This window comes from Zalophus californianus, chromosome 5 (assembly GCF_009762305.2).
Source record: "Zalophus californianus isolate mZalCal1 chromosome 5, mZalCal1.pri.v2, whole genome shotgun sequence".
Taxonomy (NCBI): domain Eukaryota; kingdom Metazoa; phylum Chordata; class Mammalia; order Carnivora; family Otariidae; genus Zalophus; species Zalophus californianus.
Genome location: NC_045599.1, coordinates 128465836 through 128481871, shown reverse-complemented (window position 1 = coordinate 128481871; position 16036 = coordinate 128465836). Strand labels below are relative to the sequence as shown.

General features: G+C 45.6%; 1 protein-coding gene across 6 annotated transcripts in view; it reads left to right on the top strand.

The window, feature by feature from the left end:
* The first annotated feature begins 389 nt into the window (after nucleotides 1-389).
* The window catches only part of NPR3 (natriuretic peptide receptor 3), a 70710-nt gene continuing 55063 nt past the window's right edge, over nucleotides 390-16036 (top strand). For 2 of the 6 annotated variants that reach the window (XM_027606794.2, XM_027606793.2), the window contains exons 1-2: nucleotides 390-1176; nucleotides 12651-12775. In XM_027606794.2, the coding sequence (XP_027462595.1) occupies nucleotides 803-1176; nucleotides 12651-12775 (499 nt within the window). In that variant the 5' untranslated portion in view covers nucleotides 390-802. Of the gene's footprint in view, nucleotides 1177-1469; nucleotides 2897-12650; nucleotides 12776-16036 lie in introns of those variants that run through there. The other 4 variants (XR_003522292.2, XM_027606790.2, XM_027606791.2 and 1 more) reach the window with 3 other exon arrangements.

Genomic DNA, 16036 nt, shown 5'->3' with positions numbered 1-16036 from the left:
CTGAAATCTAAAAGATCCAGAAGGTGATCTGTTGTCCATAATTACATTTCCGGTGCCAGAAAGAGCGTTCAGGAGGTGCTGTAACTGGCATCCAGCGCTGTTGCTTGAAGTTGCCACGTCTCCTGTAATCCCAATTTGCCCTTTCACCGTTACAAATGAGAACGATTGCTCTTTTGGGGTCTCCCTGTTGAAAGGAAGAGAAAGGAAAAGCAAGGAAAAGAAAAGAAAAAAGAAAAGAAAGAACAACCAACAGCAAACCAACGAAACGCAGCGCCTGGGACGGTGGCATCAGCGATAACAGCCGGCTGCAAGTTTCTGCCGAAAGAGGGCGTTGGTCTAAGACTAATAGGAATTCATGGACACAGTCTAATGAAAGTCCCTTTAAAAACATTTTCAATTTATTTTAATTTGCGGCACTTAAGTATCGGAATTCCCCAGTCCAATGTAGCACGTTCGAACTGCAAATGACTTCGGTCTGTTGTCACGTTCAGAGGGTCAGGTTCCATTTGGACCTGCCCTGTAGCGCGGAGGACTCCCGCGAGGCCCCTCTGGCCACGGACTCACGGCCGTTTCCATCCTTGTCTCCGCTGCTGTTGTGGCTCTGACCAGTGGCAAGTCTAGGTCTCCGACACAGGACCTTTCTCGGCAGTGCAAGACCGCGAGCATAGTGTCTCTCGCGACCGCGAGGAGAAGCGGTTGGAACGGACGCTGCTCCTGCACCCAGGGGACCCTCGGGTGACGATATAGGGAGGTCTCTTTAGTTCCCTGGTTTGGCAAACAAAACCTTGAGGACGCCTCGGAGATGCTCTTCAAACTATTCGCCACCTCCAGAAGCCGAACTCTTCGCTCGCCTTTGGGAGCAACAAGTTTCTCTTTTCCGCTTGCAGCTCGCGGGCTGACGGTCTTTGCGTTGGGTCCCTGGAATCCTGGAAACGCCGGCGGCGACTCCAGCGCGAACCGCGCGGCCCAGAGGGAGAACGCGGGCGCGCGGCAGGGGAGAGCGGGGGAGGGAGGGGTGCAAGTACCGCCTGGGCTAGCTGGGAGTTCTAGGTCCTCGATCGAGCCGTCTGCACTGGAACCTTGGTCCCTGTTCCCGGACCTTGTGCCCGGGGACTGGGAAGGTCGGGTGCCCGCCCCGAGTTGGCGCGTCAGGAGGGAATTTGGCTGGAGTGAGAAAGAGGTGAGAGTGAGCGGGATTTACCGATTTTTGCAACGAAACTACAAATTTCTAGGACCACCCCCTTCCTCTAATCCTGTTGTTTTTTGCACAGTGTGTGTGCCTGCGCTCATTTACTTAGAAAACACATTTCCCTTTTTAAAGCCTGGAGCTGGAGAAGGCGGTGCCGCGTGCGGGGCCAGGGTAAGGCGGGGGATCCCAGAGGAGGTGCGGTGTGCTGGGGACTCCCGCCGGTGCGGACGTGGGCGACTGCGGCTTTAAGGACAAGGCCGGGGGCTGGCTGGGAGTTGTTGGGGTTAGGGACCGGGGAGGGGTGGGAAGGTAGGGGTGTGGGGAGGAGCCCTGATGTAAGAATGTTAATGAGAGGCTCCCCCAGCCCAGCCCCCACCACTCCCCACCCCCACCCACCCCACCCGCTGGAAATACAAGCCCAGCCTCGGAGCGCCTTGTGTGGTAACACGCTCCGCCGCTGCCACGCTATTTAAACGCGGGCTATGGATCCAGGAACCGGCGCGAATCAATGAGATCAAACGCGGGGGAGATGCACCGTCAATTACAAGCACTTGGACAAGTCTAACTTTTTTTTCTTTTACAAATACGCTTTCAAAAGCAATCTTAGCAACGCCCAAATAAGAAGCCACCTCTAAGCAAAATAGTATATATAAAGGGAGGGCGAATATATATATATATATATTTATAAGTATATATATATAAATATATTACAGGCGTACAGGTTTACACGCGGTGAACTTTTTCTTTCTTTTCTTTTTCTTTTTTTAAACGAGTGACACTGCAAAGAAAGACTCTTCCTCTCTGTCTTTTGGCGAAGGGGGTATTCTGTTTTCTTAGAGCGCCCAAGGGGGCGCAGGGACCTCGGAGAGAAGAGTGGGGAGGAAAGAGGAAGGGTGGGTGGGGGGCAGAGGGCGAGTCGGCAGCGAGGGCAGGCTCTTTCCTGCAGCACGATGCCGTCCCTGCTGGTGCTCACTTTCTCCGCGTGCGTCTTGCTTGTCTGGGCGTTGCTGGTCGGCAGCACCCGTGGCGGTGGCGGCGGGAGCGCCAGCCTCGGCGGATGGCGCCGGGAGAGAGAAGTACTGCAGCCGCAGAAGATCGAGGTGCTGGTGCTGTTGCCCCAGGACGACTCGTACCTGTTCTCTCTGGCCCGGGTGCGGCCGGCCATCGAATACGCGCTGCGCAGCGTGGAGGGCAACGGGACCGAGCGGCGGCTTCTGCCACCCGGCACTCGCTTCCAGGTGGCCTATGAAGACTCGGACTGCGGCAACCGCGCACTTTTCAGCCTGGTGGACCGCGTGGCGGCGGCGCGCGGCGCCAAGCCGGATCTCATCCTGGGACCCGTGTGCGAGTACGCAGCAGCGCCCGTGGCCCGGCTTGCGTCGCACTGGGACCTGCCTATGCTGTCGGCAGGGGCACTGGCCGCCGGCTTCCAGCACAAGGACACGGAGTACTCACACCTCACGCGCGTGGCACCCGCATACGCTAAGATGGGAGAGATGATGCTCGCCCTATTCCGCCACCACCAGTGGAGCCGCGCCGCACTGGTCTACAGCGATGACAAGCTGGAGCGGAACTGCTACTTCACCCTCGAGGGGGTCCACGAGGTCTTCCAGGAGGAGGGCTTGCACACGTCCGCCTACAATTTCGATGAGGCCAAAGACTTGGACCTGGACGACATAGTGCGCTACATCCAGGCCAGTGAGCGAGGTGAGCAGGAGTGCGCCCCGGAATTCCGGCCCTAACCCAACCGCTCTCGCGGCTCTCCCTACACACCCGTCCGCTCCTCTGCGGACCCTACCACCCCCTGCTGCACCGAGGACCCGGGGAGGACGCGCACGCGGGGATTCGCCCGGGTGTGCACCGTTTGGCTGCGACAACTTTTGACCATCTCCCTTCGCGGTCGCGGGGTGAATATAGAGGTCCGAGGCGGGTGGTGGAGCCTGGGGGAGGGGCATCTGGGCCTGCAGCTCCCGAATGCCCAGGTCCGACAGGTGCTGTCAGATTGCTTGGGTTTTTCTTCCTCTCTCTCCCTTCGCCAGCGCCAGACTGGTGATTGGGGGCGCACTCTCGGTGCCCTACTGCAACCAGGGTCTGAAAGCGTCCCGCGGCCGAGAGAATTAGTTACTCAGTCCTTTACCATCGTGCGCCCCCTCCTAGTGCGGAAGCATGTTTTTTCGCTCCACAACTGGCTAGCGGCTACTTGTCTAGCTTCGTTCCAAGGGTTTCCTTGGCTGCACCTTCCACAAATCCCAGCTTTCTTTTAAAGGGTCATTGTTTCGCCCTTCTCATTCCTTCCGTGACCCTTATAAACGAGCCTCTGTGGTTTCCACCAAAAATGCCTCGCTGTGTCTGGACTCGGGCGACGCTTACTACCCCCCCCCCCCGCGCGGTCGGCTCCAAGGTCTCTAAAGCGCCCCGAGCGAGGCTTTGCAAGAGCTCGCGCTGGGGAAGCGGGCGCTTACAGCCTTTGCACGTGCGCCCCAAGTTTTCTCCCCGGGTCTGTGGGAGTTTGAATAACTACCAAACCCGACAAAGCTCAAGGCTGAGGATGGCGGCTACCGCGGCAGGGAGCAGGGAGCGGGAGGAGAAGCGGGTGGTCGAGGATACCTAATTGCAGAAGACCCCAGTGCGGCCCATTTTACTGCAGTGTAGGCTGCGTGAAGGTGGGCTGAGATCCCAGCATAGTGCATTCCCTCTTTCCTGTGTCAGGTTTGGGGTGCAGAGTCCCCGGGGGGAGCCGGGGAACCCACCTCGGCTTCCCCCTCGGCGCGCACGCTCCTGGATTGCCAGTGGTGCAGTCGGGGCAAAGTTCCCCACGACCCCACGCGGGGAAGCCACAGGCGAGAAGGGCTGAGCCAAACACAGGGCTGGTCCACGACTCGGCACGGCCAGGCGCCTGGGCGCTGTGGCTGTGGGACACAGCGCAACCGGAAGCTAGAAGCCTCAGGAACAGGTGAGAGTGGGCAGAAGCTCCCTGGAGGATGGCATCGTGGTCGCCCCCTTGCTCAGTTTGGCCACTCGGACTGGGGAGTGAACGCACTCTTTAGAGAGAAGAAGTGGGAGGTGTTGACAGTGTTGACAGTGGGGATGCATGGCCAAGTTTTGAGCATTCGAACTCCAAGCTGTCTGCGCCGAATCCCTGCCAGACAAGCAGGCGGGGCGCCGGTTTTGCTGATTATGAAAAAGGGCACTTGTGTCCAACCGCTGAGGACTCGTCACGCCCGGCGGAGAAGCCCACATCTACTTCTTTCCCCTCTCCCAGTCCCCAGGTTTTTGCAGAGCCTGTAGACCTCAGGTTGCCCTGTGTCCCCGGAACCTGATTCTTCAGCTCTGGTTTTCATGGCACGAAGGGCTGGAGATGGCCGGGGGGGGGGGGGGGGGGGGGGGCGGGGAGGAGGGGGGTGTTATCCGGCGGGCGCGAGCCGCGGTCTGCCAACCCGTCTATGCTGCTACAGCCCTGAAGGTCTAAATGCTGGCGGTGACCGATGCACACACCGCCTGAGATCCATGGCCTCAGGGGAGCGGTCGGCCCCATGAGGGCAGATCGCAGCCACCGGTCCCCTCAGCCTCACAATGGTGTGGCTGAGGCAAGGGGTAGGGAGGTGCCAGTGCCCTGCTAGGCCTGGGGGCTTCAGAGAGCTTGGACTACAGTCTGGTGCCTCGGATTAATTTAATTCCTGAAGCCTCATAGCTGTTCCCAGGTCTTTTTGCTGCTTCTCCTTCTCTCTCTCTCTTTTATTTTGGTTTGAATTTAGTGGTGAAAGTTTGCTGGGCTGAACTGTGTGTATTGCAGGTGATGAGGCTATCATTCATAATCTAAAGTCTATTTCCAACAATGACTTGGCAGAAGGATAAATATTCATAAATATAAAACAAAACCGTTTCTCTACTAAGTCTTCTCTCCCATTCCCTCTTTCCCTACCCTCGGGTGAAAGTTGCTTGATCACAAAGCTCTCTCTGGGGATCTTTTACTAATCACCCTTACTTTGCCATAAGTGGTTAAAGTGTTAAATAGGGCTTCAGTTCAGGGGTTCCGTGGAGTTTGACTTCCAGAGCACCTGCCCTAGCAAAAGAGGTTTGGCTGCTGCTACTAAGCCTCATACCTCAGGCTCCTCAGCTAAAGTGGCAGTAGCTGGGGCAGCCCATGTTGGGGATGCTGGGAGGGTTAAGTGAGTGAACACGTGGAATGTGCTGAAACAGTGCCAGGCACATACCGGATGCTCAGTCAATGTGACGTTTGATTATCGTTATTCTTATTTTATATATATGATGATAATCGTCCTTACCGAGGTGAGGCCATGCCTTGGGGAGAGAACTCTGGCAGGAGGAGCAGATGCTCTGGCTTTGGGGTCCCCTCTCCGCTGCTGCATGGCCCTGGGCAAAGCATTTACCTTCTCTGAGCAGGGATTTCCTCCTGCTGGAACAGTGGGGTCAGATGAGAATTAGGCCTCTTCACGCTGATCTGGGGTTTGGATTTGTGCTCACTCAAATATTAAAAACATAATAACCGACCACAATTTTGTCCTCGAAAACTCCATATGAAACATCATAGAACCAGAGAGTGTCTGTCCTCCCCCCCCCCATCTTTTGGTGATAACATTCTTAGCACTTTTTCTGAACTTATTTTCATCTTTAAAATCATATCGAGAATGTTTGAATTTCCTAACGGGTAAAAACTGATAATGCCACCATCTCAAATAATAATATGACTAAAATTTCACTTGGCTATGTGCTGTACTGTAAAATGAAGAACTGAGGGGAACTGATCATTCCTTTTAAGGATTTACCATCAAGGTCAATAATTAAAAATTTTTTCCATCTTTTGTCTTTAGCCAACATAGAGCATCACCGAAATACACATGCCTGAGTCTGTATCAGTAAAAACATAATGATCTTTACTTAAAACTTATTCAATGCTAGTCCACGACTGCCCTCAGTATTCTATAGTCAACAATAAATTTATTTTTTTTAAAAAGACAAGTTTAAAAATAACAATTTTTTCAAGCAATAGAAGCTAGCAGTTGTTTTGTCTATGCATCTTAGGAAACACAGAACTGGAAGGAGTATACACACACATTTTTTGTATGAAGAACTGTAGTTTTAGCCTCTTAGTTATTAGTGTGTCACTGATGTGGGCCTGCTAACAACTATAGAGACAACAGTATTTAATCAGTACAAGAGTCACTTATTTTTAGATTTAGACTAGGATAAATGACCAAATGGTTGATCAGCAGAATTTTCAAGCAAAGAACGCATGATAAGTGTAAAATAACTAACACACAGCAGGGGAAAAATGAAGCACTGTAAGCTGCAGTGTAGAAACTCTGAAAGTCTTTGGAGTGGATGGACCTTTGTGAAAAACAAAAGTGCAATCTCTATTTTGCAAATGAAACCCATTGCTGTATAGTGTAGAAACAGCCAGAAAGAAGTCTTTTTTAAAAAAAGATACTAATTTTATGGGAGTTACTTATACAGTTACATAGATTAAAAAGTCAGAAGATCACCCAAGAATAAGAGTTTGCTCCCTCACACTTTCCATGTTTCACTTGCCAGAGGAAAGTACTTTCAGCTCTTGCAGTGATTTCTGTAGGTATTTGACTTCATACCTCTAAATAACATGTGACTTTGATTATTTCGGTTTGAGGGTTTGTCTCTTGCCATCCCAGGGACAGATGATAATTTAGTTCTCTTCTCCTGCGTATTAACCACCTGCTCGAGCTCTCCTTGCAGACATCATTTTTTTTACCTTATTTTAATTAAAAAAATTTTTAAAAAAATTTTTTATTAACATATAATGTATTATTTGTTTCGGGGGTACAGGTCTGTGATTCATCAGTCTTACACAATTCACAGCACTCACCATGGCACATACCCTCCCCAATGTCCATCACCAGCCACCCAATCCCTCCCACCCCCCACCACTCCAGCAACCCTCAGTTTGTCTCCTGAGATTAGGAGTCTCTTATGGTTTGTCTCCCTCTCCAGTTTTGTCTTGTTTCATTTTTCCCTCCCTTCCCCTATGATCCTCTGTCTTATTTCTCAAATTCCTCATATCAGTGAGAGCATATGATACATGTCTTTCCCTGATTGACTTATTTCGCTCAGCATAATACCCTCTAGTTCCATCCACGTCATTGCAAATGGCAAGATTTCATTTTTTGATGGCTGCATAATATTCCATCGCACGTGCGCGCATGCATGCGTGTGTGTGTCCTTGCACACACCCTCTCAGAACGGTGGTGTAAGAATTTTTGGTTAGCTCAGCTTTCAGTGTCTCTATCATTGTCCTCTAAATGCTATCTGTAGTCGGACCAAATCAGCTATTACAATGACATTTCCTGCTTTGTTCTAGTTTTCCTTGGGTTAAAAAAAAAGTCTGTTTTTGCTTGTTTGCTTAGTTTCCTATGGAGTTACAACCAAATCATCCATCAACTCTATTGTAAGCCCCTGAGATGCTCCAGTTTGGTTATTTTCTAAGCAGATTGCACAGTTGTCACTCTGGATTCTTTCTTTAACACCCCCTGCAACTCTCATTGCCCCTCTCTCTCTCTGACTAGATCCCTAGGTGTTCCTCTTTCTTAGTTTGTGTTCTTGTTTTGGTGGATCACTTCCTCCAGGAGCTTTCTCAGAAAGGATGTAGGAGAGCTAAAGCTTGATACCTTTCATGACCGAAAGGTCATTTTCATGACCGAAAATGTCTTCATTCTACCCTTATACATTTTTATGGAATTCTAGGTTGGAAATCATTTTCCCTCAAGATCTGAAGGATTGTCTTACAGATTCCTATGTTGCTACTAGGAAGTTTGAATCGATTTGGATTCTTGACCTATTGTTTGTTATCTGTTATTTTTTTCCTGAAAAACTTTAGAATTTTCTCCTTGCTCTCAAAGTTTTAACATTTTGTTATGATGTACTTTCATGCCAGTATCTTGCCTTATGCATATCAGGGTATTGGAGGGTACACCTCTTCAGTTCAGAGACTCATGTCTTTTAGTTCTGAAAAAATTTCTTAAATTATTTCTTTTATCCCCTTCATTTTCTCTGTTTGTCTTTCTAGAATTTGTATTATTTGGATGTTAGACTTACTGGATTGAAACTCTACCTTCCTTACCTCTTTTCTCCTATTTACCACCTGTCTTTTAAGAAGAAATTCCTCTCATTTAAATATTTCTTTGCTCCCCAAATTTCTATTAAGTTTTGGTTTCTAATTTCTGCTATCATATTTTCAATTTGCAGCATATGGCATATATTGCTTTGCTTCCATAAAGTAACATCTCTTTCTTTTTTAAGCTTAGAATTAAATGGAAAATGGATGCAAGAGTCAGATAGAGAATGTGAAAATATGTTCTTTTAAAAGACTTTATTTATTTGAGAGAGAGCATGTGAGCAAGCACGAATGGGGGGAGGAGCAGAGGGAGAGGGAGAAACAGACTCCCCACTGAGCAGGGGCTTGATCCCAGGAACCCGAGATCACGACCTGAGCAGAAGGCGGACGCTTAACCAACCGAGCCACCCAGGTGCCCCCAAAATATGTTTTTATTATTATTATTATTTTTTAAAGATTTTATTTATTTATTTGACAGAGAGAGACACAGCGAGAGAGGGAACACAAGCAGGGGGAGTGGGAGTGGGAGAGAGGGAGAAGCAGGCTTCCCGCCGAGCAGGGAGCCCGATGCGGGACTCGATCTCAGGACCCTGGGATCATGACCTGAGCCGAAGGCAGACGCTTAACGACTGAGCCACCTGGGTGCCCCATGTTTTTATTATTGATAAAACCAATCGGAAAACATGGATTTAGATTTGTTGCCACTTAGATTTGTTGCTACTTACTGTTATTTCTCCCTTAATATGTGCCCCTCTGCAAGCAGACATGCACCCAAAAGAGGAAGGAAGAAAGGATCCAGCATGCCATTTTTGTTTTCAGACTCACCTCACCAATCCAACAATTTACTCCTTTTCCTCTGGGTGGTGGTGGGGGAGGGAGGGATAAATGAAGGCACATTGAGGGATGAGGAGTCTCACCCTCTTAGAGGTAACCCCAGATGGAAACATAAGACTGGGGAAAAGATATCCCCCCTAACTCAGGTATGCCACCTGGACTGTTTCTGGTTCTCTGAATTGGCTTCTGTAGCCACCCTTTAACGCTTCTCTCTGCCATTCTTAGAGTGATTGCAAAGTCACTTCCAGAAGACACTGGGAGTCAGATAGTGGAGGATGCCATGGGACATCACAAGTCTTTGGCAAAGAGAGAAATAGAGCAGAATGATGAACAGTCCATCCAGAACCTTAGAATCACACCATCATCCCTCGTTTTACAAGCTTAACAATTTGACCAAAAAGTGAGTATTTATATATTTAACTCTACTTCAATACAGCACAGATTGTCTTAATTGGCCGTCATTTAAGCCGCCCGCAGGGTCAGCTGCAGCTCTCTTGCTCCACACACTGTACTGACTCTTGGTGAATGCTGGTCACTGTATGCTTCTCCTGATTATGGCCGCACGCTTCTCACACTTGTCCATATACCCTCCAAGAGTTGTCGCCAAATCCGTTTATCCCAGTTGTATTTATTATAATAGATGTGTAATTTAATTAGTTATTATATAAACTGATGAAACATGAGCAGGAGGAGAAAGCTATTTTAGTGAAAACTATTTTAAACCTTCTGACAGATTGTATAAAGGCAAGTTGCTAAAAATAGTTGCTGTTGAATTAGGCATGAATGAAACAGCCATATGAGATTAGGAAACATTCTACAAATCTAGAAGGATTCTGCATTCTCTCTGCTTTGCCAGTGTCTGTAAGTGCTTGCTCCAACTTCAACTGGATGATAATGTGCATTATGGGCTTCTTTTATGCAAGAAAAACAATATCCTGCCCGTGAACTTGGAAATTAGTTCTCACAAAGGAGGATTTAACTGCATGGTCAACACAAAATGGATGAGATCTAGAATAATTAAAGTCTGCTCAGATAGACACACTGCTGCTCTGTGTCACTCTTGCTCAGTCCCAGCAGGTACTGACATTTAAAGAAAGAGTGTGTCTGTCAGAGGGTTTGGTCTTTGTGGTGATGGAAATAGGGAGAAGGAGATGGGCCAGAGCTGTAAAAATAGACAAAGAAGTGACAGGGGGGCAGTGTCAGGCAGAGCCCATCCAGGACTTAGGAAAGCTTATGTTCCAGCCTGAGGACACAGCCTGTTAGGTCCTGGGCTAGGTATAGCACTTCCATGGATGCTTACGTTTACCAAGGCCTGATGCCTTTGGATGCCTGAATCCTCCAACTGACCTCCTTGATTCAGATTCCATCCTCACCTAACATCGGACTGCTTACACTATGGCTTCTCATTTGGCATGCCCAGGGACATGTTGATGCAAATGTGTGTGTGACCACTGGGGTCCTCATTGAAATGAAGTTATCTGCATTTGAGAGTATCTAAAAACATCTGCGTTAGATTATTGGGATTCTACTTCCAAGCAATGACTCTACTCTTCATGTGCCGATAGAATTAGGTTCTATATCTGGGGGTTTAGGGCCAGACTCCGGACTATGATAAATTGATCACAAAATGATGGGGGCTGCTGGTGGACAGTTAGCTAGAGCCTCCGGGGTCCTTCTGTAGATGCCCACTCTTGGAATCTGCACTCTTGAAACTTGTCTAGCCTCAGCCTTTTCCTTATTGGCTGCTCTGTGGGACACCGTGGCTCTTTTTATCATTTCAAGGGACTAAAATTGAATCAGAGCTGAAACAAGAGTGTAGGTCCTAATGAGTGATGAAGAGTTTCTTTCAAAGCTTCCTTGCTAAGGCATCTTGGAATTTGACTATTTATTCCAAATATATACCAGTATTTCTAGGCACAAACAACACCTACTCCCACAGTTACAGACCTTATGGAATTTCGTATTGTTAAAACTTGTTCTCCAGAGCGTGAGCCTGCTCAGCGAGCCCTTCTGTAGTAAGAAATGTCAGAGTCACGATCTAACACTCTGAATTAACATGTGTAATAAACGACATATCAACAGGCGCCTAACCCTTCGTGCAGGTTGCCAAGGCAGCTTTGGCCCAGCCTGGAGTTTGTTTGACGTCTTTCAGCACCCATGCTTTTACAAAAAACAGACACATCGCAGAGGGCTGGCGTGTGTGGTGATAATGTGGGGACGCCCGCCCCCCCCCCCCGGGCCTCCCCGGGTCTCCTGTGAAACACAGTGGTCTGCGTCATGGGGACCAGAGGCCACCGACAGTGATGGAATTAACTGGATGACAGCCAGGTACCCGCTTCACGCCAGCCTGGTGTAGCTCACACGTGGCAGGCCACAATGTTTTGGAGCTGCTTAAAGCTCCTCAAACCTGCCAGTGTGGGTACAAACGGAGAGAACATGAGGAGGGTCCTGGAGTCTCGTTAACTATTTCCTATACACGTTGAGACAGCTTGAGAGAAATGTTTCAACATTCAGATAGCAGAAAACTTACACCACTCCCTGCATCCTCTGATTTGCCAAACGACTGTTCTCCCTAGAGCCGTCAGTTTGCTTTCTCAGGAAAATGTATTTGCCATGCTGTGCAGTACAAAAAGCTGTTGATACTCTTCACTGGCTTGTATTGGGCAAATTTGATGATATCTTTGAAGTCTTTTTTTAAAAAACTTGATTTTGAAATAATTTTATACTTTTAGAGAAGATGTAAGAAAGTTTAAGGAAACTCTGTACAGCCTTGACCTCGACTGTCACCAGTTTTAACATTTTGCCCCATATGCTTTCACTCCAAATCTCTCCCCGCTCTTTCCCTTCCTACCACCTTCAAATACACACACACACACACGCACACACACACACACGTATCTTTTTAGGAACGATTTGAGAAGTAAGTAGAGCCGTCATGCTCCCTTACCCTTAAATACTTAGGTGTGTGCTCCCCAAGAACAAGGGCACTCACTTACAAAGCCACAGTATAAGTATGAAAAGCAAAAACTTTTAACACAGATGCAATACTGCTATCTAATTTATAGACTTCCCCAAATTTTTCCAGTTGTCTCAATAATGCCCTTTATAGCAAAACTTTTATTATTATTATTTTTTTAAGATGCAGGATCACACATTTTAGTTTTCTGTTCCTCTAACCCCTTTTTGGGTTAGAACATTTCCAAAGCTGGGTTTTTGGCTGCTCTCCTGATTGGATTCACGTTGCCCATTTTGACCTTTTTGGTCCTGGGTGTTGGTTCATGCGTGTGCTCCCATGGTTGGTGATGGGGGCTTCCATCACCTGGTTATGCAGGCGTCCGCTCGCTTTCTCCACTGTCAAGCTCCTCTTCTTTCCCTCTGTAATTAGTAAGTCATGAGTAAGGTGGTGCTTTAGGGCTATATTAGTCCCTGGTTCCTTGTCAGACGTCCCCACCCCTGGTTTCCGTGTCCTCACTGGCCTGTGGGAAAGGGCGTTTCACACATGTTGTTTGTTCCTCCCTCCCCAGTGGTGATCATGTGTGCGAGCAGCGACACCATCCGGGGCATCATGCTGGCGGCGCACAAGCATGGGATGACCAGTGGAGACTACGCCTTCTTCAACATCGAGCTCTTCAACAGTTCTTCCTACGGTAACTGTGCTTCCAGTTTCCCCTCTCTCTAAGCTGTCCAAAGAGGTCCTGAGAAAGCCAGTAATTTGAATTACCTCAATAGACTTGGTTCCATAAAAAGGAACTTAGAAATTTGTGATATTGAACACTCCCAGGACTTCTCGTAAGGTCTCAAGCTTTTCTTCTTTGAGAACTCAGAGCAAGAAGATACCTCCTACTTGGGGTGGTCACGGATTGTCTGGGAGTGAGCATCACTCCCTCCAGCACTCTGGATGGTCATAAATCCAGGCCCTAACGACCCCTCTCAAACGTGTTTCCCACTGCAGGTTACCACCGTGATGGACGGTTGGAATATTTTAATGAGATTTGGGCATGATTTTTAATAGAATAGACTAGACTATATCGATGTAATAGAACATGTCAAAGTGTGTCACACATGCAAGTGTATTATTTCACAAAACTTTTATTTTGGTAATATAATTGTATGTGTCTATATATCTAAGCAGGTTACACATAGGGGTTTGTAATGGGCTGCAGTGTGAAAATAAAATAACCATTAGTATAAATTGAGGTAAAAGCATTTTTTAAAGCTACTGCTCCCAGCCCCACTTGCTTCCAGATTACTGCCCGTTCAGCCTCCCCTATATAGAAGTTTGAGACCCACCAACACATATGATTGAAAGCATATGATTCCTTAAGATGGATCTGGGGAAGTTCCCAGTGTTGCTGGGATGGAGGGTGTTTAAAAAGGTCACAGGTACAAAACATTTCCTTCATATGTGATTAGGGCTCTCTCTGAAGGAGACAGTGTAGGACAATGGAACATTTTCTCAAATAATGCACATTGCCTGCTCAAAACTGAGCAATTATAGGGAATCATAAGTGTTACTTGTCACAAATGGCTTGTTTATGCTGAGCTCTACTTCCCCGTTCTTGCTGTTGAGAGACAGTTAGACAGGATCTAAACCTTAAAGCATACACCTCACTTTCCTGCTTTGATGCCCTGGCTTAGTCAATCAACTCAAAGAGTAGAGCATTGCACATAAACAGATAATAAAACACAATTCTCACAGGGCTAAAGAAAAGTTGATGAAACAAAAGTAGCTCCTGATTCCTGTAGTGGAGAAGATGAGAGATTTGAGGCTTGCAGGATAAACACCCCTTTTTCCTCCTTGTTGCCATGGGTGTCTTTCCCCTTCTCTTTGCATAGGCCAAGTGTTGGTTTCACTTTTTGACCCCAGATCAGAATGCAATTATACTATTGAGTTCACTGAGATAGTGGTGGAGACTGGTCAAAATGAAAAACATTTATTCTGAGTTTTGCAAGCTGGTAATGCAAACATAGCGTGTATTTGGAAAAAATGCATGTGAGTGCACATTATAAATGGGCCAGTGCAGTGCAAATATTAGGTACTAGAATTCCTTGCATTCACAGATAAAGCTTGTATTACCTTTCTTTGCTAATTACAATACATGAATATTATAGAAAAATTGAGAAACAGAAAGTTACAGGGAAGAAAATAAGTTACTATAATTCTGCCACCTAGCTAAAAAGTATATTGATAATATTTAGAAGTATGTGCATCTTCCTTATTTTATAAAAAAATTTACAAAAATATTTTTCAATAGTGGTGATACTATTTCAAGTGTGGCTACATAGTATTTTATAATGTTGATATGCCATCTTTACCTAAGCAATCTGTCATTTTTCAATATTTATGTTGTTCTCAGCTTTTTACTATTAAGAACAATGCTATGTTGAGTAGCCTTGTATGTGCATGCACACACGCACATACCCATACTTATACATACATATTACATGTGAGATAAATTTCTTGAAGTAGAATTTATGAGTTGAAAGTTTTAAGTTCTGATAGATCTTGCCAAGTTGACCCTTAAAGAGGTTTACCACTTTATGCTTTTGCAACAAGCTATGAGATTGTCTGTTTTCCTGCATCCTTACACCATCTAACTTTTCAATTATTTTACTTATTTGAATTTCTTCTTATGTCCATAAGCAACATTTTGCAGTTTCTTCGTTTATATTCTGTACCATTCTTGTTGAGTTCATTCTTAGATATTATGTTTTCTGGTTGTTATTATGATCATGTTCTTTTCCCATTACATTTTATAACTGTAGTTGTTATATAGAAAAGCTATGAGATTCTGTTTATTTATTTTTGCAAGAATTCCACATATTAAATCCTCTGTTTTGATAGTTTTTTATATTATTTTCATATAGCAACAAGTGTTTTTCTCCATTTTGACAATTGATCATTTTTTTCTTTTTTTATTGCATTGGCAAGAACCTCCAGAATTATATTGTATAACAAATGGTGATACTTTAATTTCTAACTTCTTGAATTGAAGTAGATGTTAAAGTCTCCTTTTATTTCTAGTTTATTAAGTGTGGTTTTAAAAATTAGAAATGAGTAGGGAATGTTATCAAGTACATTTGACCTATTCTTTTATTCTTTAATAAATAGGAGATTGAGCCATTGTAGTATTCTTAGAATTAAGTATACTTTGTCATGATGACTTTTTTAGGTGTATTGCTGATTTTCACTTTTGGTATCTTATTTAGGACTTTTGAGTCTATATTCATGAGTGAGATTGGACAGTAGTTTTCTTGCCTTGAGGTGGTATTGGCAGATTTTAATATCAGGTTTATATTAGCTTTATAAAATTAATTGGGACACTTTCCATTGTTTTTGTGCTCTAGAACAGTTTATATACCATAAGAATATTCCTTGAAAGATGGAAACAATTCAACTCTGTATCTGGACCTAACTTCTTTTTAGAGGTAATTTTTGAAAAACTTAAAAAAATTTATTTTGAAATAATTTTAGACTTACAGAAAACTTGCAAAAATAATATAGAGAGTTCATGTATACTTTTTACCCAGATTCCTCTAATGTTAACAATTTAAATAACCATAGTACAATTATCAAAATAAGAATATTAACATTGGTACCATACTACTAACTAAACTGTAAGCCTATTTGAAATTTACTACCTTTCCTAATGATCTTTTTCTGTTCCAGGATCCAATCCATATAGTTGTTGTATTTTCTTAATCTTTGCCAATCTGTGTTATTTCCTCAATCTTTCTTTGTCATTCATAATCTGACAGTTTTGATGGGCCTGTTATTTCGTAGAATGTCTCCCAGTTTGGATTTATCTGTTGTTTTCATGTGGTAAGATTGAGTTTATACTTATTTGGCAAGAATACCAAAACAGCGATATTGTGTCCTTTACACTGCATGATATCCCTGTGTAAGA